Genomic DNA, 9,350 nt, shown 5'->3' with positions numbered 1-9,350 from the left:
CCCCCCCACCAATAGTTTTAAAATCCAAATTATGTCAACAAAATTCCAAATTGGAATAGATTTTTTTCTTTAACTAATTTTTCATTCTAAAATACTAAATATATTATCGAACTACAATTTTTTTGTATAAATTAAGGGTACAATGGAGCAAAAAATATATGAACGTCAAATATCAAAGTTATCAATGGCTTTCCGTGTAGTCGATGAACATCAAATTGATCGTCATTTTAATGCTAAATGTCAGGAAGAACTTTATGAATTTGAACCAAATACTACTAAACCTAAATCAACATTACATTTACCTAAGGTACCAATATTGAATTTATTTTTTTAATAAATTATTATTATTATTTTTTTTCTATTTAATGTCAATTCTGAAAGGATCGTTTGATGGCTGAATTGATATTGAGGCATGAAGACCTTGTAATGAACATACTAGAACATGACTCATTACTACAAAATAACGAGGCCGAAGAATTAGATGAGAATGGTAGGAATGCTGCATGGGAAAATTATAAAAAAGAAAATGATTCAGCTAACGTGTCTATTGAACAATCAATATTACCAATATTTTGTGGATCTGAAAGTGAATAGAGGTATATATATTAACATTTAAATTTAATCTAGTCCTAATAATAAATATTAAATTGATAGATTTTAAATATATTTTTTAATTCTGTCATAGGTACTCACTACTCTGTCTCCTGAAACCTTGAATATATGTTTATTTATAATGTTATTTGATACTCAAACATTGAAGATTGGTAAGTTATTCTAATTCTATACATTTGATTTGATATTTTGTATTAAAGGAGCACAAAACACACATTATTTTTTTTAATTTTTAAGTATTCAATACTTAGTAAAATGGTGTAGATTTAACATTTCTACTCGCATAATTCAATAAGTTATGAGGAATTGAAAAAATATGAGGAACATCGGTCGGGCATGCTGTAATTTAGTGTCTATATTATACATGTAAAAGTTGCTCGCTTCACACAATAATTTACTGAGTTTTGAAGTATATATTTGAATTTTCGTTGTATGTGTAATGTGTTTTTACTTTTTATGCACTGAAGACTTGGGTGAAATCAGAATTTATCTTAACTGTTTAAATTTTTTTTTTAAATATTTAAAATCTTATAAAAGATATTTTTATTATGTACACCAGCAGTCAATTATTATTATACATCATAGTGTAGCGAGTGGCAGCCGGATATTTTCTCTTTTAGTATTTGAATATTTAACAAAACTAAACGTTATAACACAATTCTCATACTTCTATCGTCATAAGCACAAAATAACACAATGCACAATTATACGTAAATCAAACATCAAAAATAAAATTTTTAAGGTGGTAAATCATGTAAATTGAGCTTACACGTGTAAGATATAGAATTATATTGAGCTTGGCCCAATTATGTCACTCAGCTATTCTATATACCTCAATATCTCCTTAAATAATATTATTTTGACCAAATTGTTTTTTTAGTTTTGATTACAATAATTTAATATTTAAAGAAAATATTTTTTTTTTTTGTGTGTGGTCCTTTAAGTTACATTATGGTTTTCTTTTTTATTAGTTTTCCTCAAGCCTCCGTAAGACACAACTTACTGATATATTTATTTAAGTGGATAAATTGATAGATTATACACAAAATCTTGAACAATAAATTATTATGCAAACTATAGTATAGATATATAGTAAGGTTATTTTTTATACTATCAAATAAAACTTACTATACATATTATTTGTGATTTTTATTATAAACATATATTTAACTATTTTGCTTACACATCAGACTGTTAATGTAGATACTAATTCAATCTATAATTCTTAAAAAAATACTAAATTAAATGTTTGTAATATTGTATTTTTAATGACTTATGGTTCTATATTTTTTACAAGGAAAGTACTTTAAAAAATAATGTTAATTATATATTACATAATTATGATTTTTTTTTTTATTGTTTATGGAAAGATCCTAAGAATATTATTAAGCATTGAGTTTTTTTTTTTTAATTGTATGTATTATATTTGAAATGACAAGTATTGTGAAAAAATGTAAAATAAAAAAATTTTGAAGAGTACGTCTTGCAGTATTGTCTCTGTCGTACAAACATACAACGTATATATCAAATTTGAGTTCAGCAGTCCCAATTTTGTGTTGTTAGGTTTAATTATAATATGAATTGAGTTGATATGAAACTTAAAGGTAAGAATATTATATCAGTTTCAATGTTTATATATTTGTTTTATTTTTTATATTTTTAATAAAAAAATATTACTATTTAAAATTGCTTAGAATACAATTAAAATATCTTTTAAAAAACCAACACACTAACACAAATAATATCCTACCCAAAGTTTGATAATAGGTGTTAATTGACTAATAACTTATTTCGGTATTATTTTATTTTTATATATTACTATGTTATATTATAATTTATTCCAATTTTAAAATAATAACGCAAATTTAATATGTTACCTAAACCCTTAAAACACTGCTAAACATATAAACTTAAAAAACATTTTATAATTGTTTGGGTTTTTTAATAACATAAATATTAAAGTAATTGTAAAAATGATTATCTACTTATAACTTTATTACTATCATTGTTCATACTTATACGTAAAATGTTATTTACATTGAACAAAATAACCTTTAATCCACATCTGATTATAGAATTAAGTAACTAACTATAAGGGTCCAAATAGACAACTGAATTTTGCCGGCCATCATTTTACAATCCAGTTTTTTTTTTATAGAGTTTAATTATGGTAACCAAACACTTATATTTTTCGTCCAGTGACCTCTCTTTGCGGAACACAGTGACTGGCCAGAAAAAATATGGTTGTGTATTTGGACCCCCTTTAACAACTGATACAAAGATGTTAATGTATCTACACTCAATAAAAAAATGCGAATATTGGAAATAACCATGACTTGAATTCTCTAGATTGTGATAATTATTAAAGAACATAGATTAAAATACCAGAGCAAGCTATAAACTAGTTTTATGTATCCATTATTGTCATATTGATATGATATTTCAGTCTATATATAAGGAAGAACTATCAAAACTAAGAAACAAATCAAATTTAAAACAATGTTTTATTGAATTTTATTTAAATTTTATTTTGAAGAATTTTTATATAACAACAGGTAATAATAAATAAACACCATAATTATTATACATATGAATATATATGCATCAAATAAACTAAATCTACACATAGTATGCACAGTATAAAAGAAGATTTGCTGTTCTTATTTGTTTGCCACATTACGTTTTAATAATTTAAGTATGTACCATTGCAACTTATCTGAGCCATAATTTTAAACGTAAGGCATCCACACCGTTCAAATAGTAGCAAAATAGTCGTTTATCTCGTACGAAACCTAAGTTTTCATATAATTTTAATGCTGGTTTATTGGTGATTTCTGTTTCAAGCACAACCTATAGGTAAATACAAAAATATAATTAATTAAATATTTATATTTTATTTCTGTTTTTTAAATTAAATCAAATTTCTCGTTATTATCACATGTCTAATATTACTCTTAAAATATAATAAATACTCAACTAAATCAATATTAAATAAAATGCATTAGGTAAATATAAATAGGTACCTTAGTTTTAGATAAACCCGCTGTTTTAAGTTCTAACCCATCAGATTAGAAAATGAGAAACACTTAAATTATTTATCAGTACTTAATTTCAATTACTTAAGCATTAGCTTATTCAAATTTGCATTGATTGTACTATAGTTTAAGAGGACTTTGTGTCCGCAAGTGGTGTCTCCGTCTTTATGCCACAGAATAGTACGTTTAATGTTGAGAAAAATCCAATTTACTATATTTTTAATTTTAAAGTAAATTGACTTATTGTAAGTTGTAAAGATAAAATGTAATATCTTATAATAAAGTAAATTCACTCTATTATTAAGAAATATAGCAGTAGTAAAATGGATTCTTCTAAACGTAAAATTGTCTGTCCTTAGTAAGACTGAGATAATACTATGTAAACTTGAAAGTACCTATTATTTATAATCAATGATTATGGTATTGGTTCAAATATACTGAAATAATGATTATAATTTTTAGCAAGACACTTGGAATTATATCAAATAACTACTTCATATATATTTATATGTATATAAATTACAACAATGCACAGCTGAATATTATAGCAATAATAATTACAATATATTATTACACAAGACTAACACTATATTCATAATTATAACATGTACAAATAATATAGTAATTTTTATACCTGACCAGACATATTTATGTTTAACCAATTGCATTATATTTAAAATCAAGATATCTATTATATTTTATACATTACATGGATTGGAAATGGTGATTAATACATTATTTGCTTAACATATACTTAAAATAGGAATTTAGATGTTTTTTTTTATTCCAAAAAATTGATAAGTAAACCAAAAACAAATCTGAGAATAAATTTAAATTTACTTAAGACTTCCTACCATTTTTGATTTTATACCTCTAAATCCTAAAAAAAATATGAAAAAATAGAAATCAAAAATGTGTGGAAAAACTAAAATCAAAAATGTAGGGAAGTCAATCTCAAGTAGATTTAACGGCATATTAAATCCTGTTCTTAGAATTCTTAATACCTTAATAGACCAATCGGTTGGAATGAAAACAAAGACAAAATCACCACATCCGATCCTTTTTAATCCATTACAAAGAAAATCAGACTGACAGAAGTTATTTAAAATATATTTAAATTATAAGGAAAAGTGAGCCAAGAATAAAAATATTTCAACAGTTCCTTATAATTAGAGCTCAGATTTATATCTAAAATGTCTGCGGTTCATCTCACTGAATTTAAATACCAAATTTTACATATTTAGAGGATTATTGCATATTGGTTCATAAATGCATATAACATGCATATTTAATGGGTTTATAATAAATTAACTTTTTTAATTTAAGAAAAATATATTTCAGTAATTCTAAAAGAAAAAAAAATCGTTGACAGTGTCTATTACAAGACTATTCTTAAAATATTATCATTTTTGCAACATGACATCAGAGCACGAATAGATAATATTATATTAACAAAAATCAATCACATACACCCGCATTTCGGCATGCTATGTAACCTTCAACGTGTGCAACAAATAAGGCAGTAACTCAATTTTACAAATTTTTTTTATATCGAACAATATTTACAGATGATTTTATTTATTTTTTTAAGTTTTAGAGTTTTAGACATTGTATTTTAAACAATCTAAAATATGAAAAAAGAAAAGATTATAAAATATTGCATTTTGGTTTTTGAAGTTAAATGTTTAACTATTTAAATATTATTTTGTTTCTGATAGAATATATAGTAAATACCTATTTTCCTTGGTGTAAATCACATTTTATAATGTTAAACATATGGCATATAATTAATTGCATATTGAGCCACTTTTTCCTTGCATATTTGCATCATATTTGACACTTTTTTTTTAAATGCATATAAATCCGGGTTCTACTTGTAATATTATATAGATATTGAACTTTATGAACTTTTTAAATCTAAAAATATTCTGTATTTCAACATATAGTATTAGAACCTGATAACTTGTATAATTTTGTATCATAGATTGGAAATGTAAATTAGGTAGTTTAAGCATTGAAACTGAGTATGATTAAATTAATCAATATAGAATTATGAAACAAAAATTTTACCTCATCAGCTCCATCATTCACCATGGCTTCAATTGCATTCAATACTAAGTTAGAACCTAAAATATAGACACTTTGTTTATTTAAAAATCTTTAATGTTAATTTAGTTCACTAGATTGTTTATCATAAGATTAAATACCGATATGCTGTTTTCGGTAATTTTCATCCACTGCCAACATTGCAATATAACCTCTTCTAACTTTCCTGTGTGCGTCTAACTTACACACAATTGCTCCGACACTTTTATCTACATCTACGGCCTAGAACATAATACAACAACGGACAAAACGCTTTACATGACTGTGTTTTATGTGCTGAGTAATCAGATGTTACACAGTTATATTATGAACATTGAAGAATCTCATATGTAAAACTCACAAGAAAACACAGTTTAGGCCAATTGTGTATGAAATAGCGGTATGTGTAGATCGAATACGGTTCAGATAAGTCTTTTTGTATTAACCGCATAATATCTTTCATTTGTTGCTCGTTTTTATAACAAACATATTTGACACCATCAATTTGTTGTAAGCCTTCGGCGAGGTTGCTATTATTTACATCACTAGACGAACACGACGGCTTACATTGACTAGACGACGATGAGGATGTCGACGACGACGATATAGAATTCAAACAGGGCAAATTATTTTGCGCTACATCGCCGCTATAGACGTTGTTTTCGGATATCGATAGACGACTAACATCCTCAATAAGGTCGGTGTTTGAGTAAACGATGGGTTCGACTACACGGTTGACGACGTCGGACAGAACCACAGTGTTGTCATCATCTCTTGTGTCTAGCTCGTGGGATTGAAGTTGTACGTCTGCCATTTAGGTTACCGTTTGATTCCGGCATTAATAGTTATTAATTTTTAAAACATATTATTTTTCGATCCGAATCCATATTGAATTAATGAAATATCACAATTTTAGATTTTACTCATTCGGTACTACAGTAGGTTGTAGACGGTATGTTATACCATTATTATTATTATTATTATTATTATTATTATTATTACCATTATCATCATTGGATTATAATCGTACAATATTGTGAATTGATTATGGTTGGAGTGTTAACACATTTTCATGGAAGAAACGAGTAAAGTGGAGCCAAAATAAAATATATTATACTACTTGTATAATAATTAAGGATCGCTACCAATTCTCCCAATTTTTTTTCTCCCCAATAATTTTTCTCTCCAATCATATTCATTCCGAAAAATACATTTTCTTCCAAAAACTATTAGTCCAAATTAGAAAATGTCAAATAAATAATTCTCCCAATTAGTTTATTCCGAAAATTATTATCCCAATACACATTGTTCCAAAGAAAGTGATAACTGATAACATATTCTGTGATAGCTGATAATGATAACATATAGCTTATACCACGATACCATGATACCAGCATATACCAGCATATTACAGTGACACAAATTTTAAAAAAACATCATACAGTGATGCCATGCTAGCGGCACTCGTCGCTACGCTCCTCGGCGCCGTCGCTCCGCTCCGCAAATCGAAAATATCCCCCGACTTGCTGTGCAACACCACGTCAAGTTGGTCACAGGGTAACCACAGGTTAACCACTGTACGTACAACCACTCTTATCGGTCCTTATCATTCTTCGGACAAGTGCTTATCACTCGGATAATATAAGATTATATATCGAATATTTTGGTTTCTAAATAACAATTATCCCAATTTTTTATGTATATAATAAACAATTCTCCCAATTAACTTTTATTCCAAAATTGGGAAAATTGTACATTGGGACAAAAATATTTTGGGTGAATTTGGATACTCCCAATAATTAATAGATCATAGAATATTATAGAAGCGACCACGGTCTTAGAAGATATCTTCTAAGACCGTGGAAGCGACACTCGCCCCTCCGCTTTAATTGTTTACATTTGGTGGCAGACTGATTGATGTTGTAAGCTTGGTGGTTAGGAACGCTTTTATCGCCGAAACGGACCGCTCGAGACCAGCCCGCCAAAGTTTAAAAAAAAAAGGTCACTGTATACTACCTTAGAATAAATAACCATAAAGTAAATATATATATATTTGTATGACGTTATTAACACACATTAACAATAAAATAAATTATGAACTAAGTTATAAGTTATGGTATTAAATAATAGATAAAATAATAAAATTAGTAAAATAAAATAAATGATAAAATAGGAAAAAAAAAGGAATAAACATTTTGGCAATAATAATTCAATACTGTAACATATATACTAAGATAGCTCTAGGTGGGTACTGGGTAACATATAATAGACTAGGACAGTTATATATAGATATCTAATTTTTCAAGCCAATTAATACCATCCCTGGTAACTTTATTCAGCTCTGCCAGTCCCCCAGGGGATGCTCTGGTGGGGCATTCCTCCTCCTCCACTATGTGTCTTGCGGATTGAGTATGGTGTCCACAGTCACATTTTGGAGTGGGACTTAATCCCCATCGGTGCATCATGAGTCCAATTCGTCCATGTCCGGTTCTAAGTCTGTTTAGGGCTATCCAATGTCTCCTGGGGAGGTTAAATCCGGGGGGTTGCATCATCATAGGTTGGTCAAAGAGATGGTTCGAGTCAATATTGTTAGACCTCCAATCTTCGGTCCATTTAGACATTAGGTCGAATTTTTCTGTGGTGAGTTTCCCTCCTAGTTTCCAAGTCGGTTTCCTGGATTTTAACCTTTGTAGAGGGCCAGCATTAGTGCAGTCGCTATGGATAGGAAGTGCGGTATTCCTAAGGCATTTAGTCCATTCTTGGAGCAATGAATTCATCCGGCGAAGATTCGGTGGGGAAATATTGCATAGTAAGGGTAGCCATTAAATGGGCGTTGATTTGACCGCTCCTGAAATGGTTCTCATGGCTGAGTTTAGTTGGACGTCGATTTTGTTCACATGGGCGCTATTGGCCCACACTGGGGCGCAGTATTCCGCTACTGAGTACGTTAATGCTAATGTAGAGATTCTTAGTGTATGGGCGGGCGTCTGCTCCCCATGACGAGTTGGCCAATTTTTGGATTAAATTGTTTCTTGTTTTTATTTTAGCAGCAGTTTTTGTTAGGTGCTCATCTTTATACGTAAGTGTTCTATCCAAGGTAACTCCAAGATAAGTAGGATTTTGGCTATTTCTCATTTCTACATTATTAAATACAACTTTAATTGTTTGATTTGCCTGTCTGTTGTTGAGGTGGAATAATGATATTTCTGTTTTTGCTGGATTAGGTTTCAGTCTCCATTGTTTTAAGTAGTAGCTCAGGACAGTAAGGTCTGAGGTCAGTGTGATAAAGTAAATAATAATGTTATAATAACTATGTAGCTTTATTATTTTACGTAGTCCAAGGGCGTCCGCAGGAATTTGTCAAGGGGAGGGCAAAATATTTTCCTTTTTAAATTTTTTGTCTCACTATCCTATTAGTTATAAAGTATTTTTGTGACATATTTTCTTTCATATAGACAAGGAATATAAAAAAATGTATGAATTATACGTACATTGTTAGTTAAAAACTTAATCTTGCTGCATTCATTTTAATTAATTGTTATATCATTTTAAATTATCAAATACATTATTTTTTAATAGATAAAATGTTATCGTTGGGTATATAGTTTTAAGTAATTC

At 28.4% G+C, this 9,350-nt stretch overlaps 2 protein-coding genes across 2 annotated transcripts in view; one reads left to right on the top strand and one right to left on the bottom strand.

The window, feature by feature from the left end:
- LOC100163987 (transcriptional regulator ATRX-like) overlaps positions 1 to 1,670 on the top strand; it is a 20,944-nt gene extending 19,274 nt beyond the window's left edge. Inside the window, exons 21-24 of the mRNA XM_029486409.1 lie at positions 137 to 307; positions 382 to 596; positions 686 to 764; positions 1,584 to 1,670. Of these exons, the coding sequence (XP_029342269.1) occupies positions 137 to 307; positions 382 to 594 (384 nt within the window). The 3' untranslated portion in view covers positions 595 to 596; positions 686 to 764; positions 1,584 to 1,670. The remainder of the gene's footprint in view (positions 1 to 136; positions 308 to 381; positions 597 to 685; positions 765 to 1,583) is intronic.
- Positions 1,671 to 3,190: 1,520 nt separating this feature from the next.
- On the bottom strand, positions 3,191 to 6,699 carry LOC100159183 (N-alpha-acetyltransferase 30). Its single transcript, XM_001950158.5, has 4 exons — positions 6,094 to 6,699; positions 5,855 to 5,975; positions 5,718 to 5,773; positions 3,191 to 3,462 (listed from the first exon to the last, which is right to left on the bottom strand). The coding sequence occupies exons 1-4, from the start codon at positions 6,544 to 6,546 to the stop codon at positions 3,325 to 3,327; spliced, it is 768 nt and encodes a 255-aa protein (XP_001950193.1). The 5' UTR covers positions 6,547 to 6,699; the 3' UTR covers positions 3,191 to 3,324.
- Positions 6,700 to 9,350: the final 2,651 nt, after the last annotated feature.

This window comes from Acyrthosiphon pisum, chromosome A1 (genome assembly GCF_005508785.2).
Source record: "Acyrthosiphon pisum isolate AL4f chromosome A1, pea_aphid_22Mar2018_4r6ur, whole genome shotgun sequence".
In the NCBI taxonomy this organism is placed as follows: domain Eukaryota; kingdom Metazoa; phylum Arthropoda; class Insecta; order Hemiptera; family Aphididae; genus Acyrthosiphon; species Acyrthosiphon pisum.
Note: the sequence above shows the minus strand (reverse complement) of the source record. Positions and strands in the feature narration are given on the sequence as shown.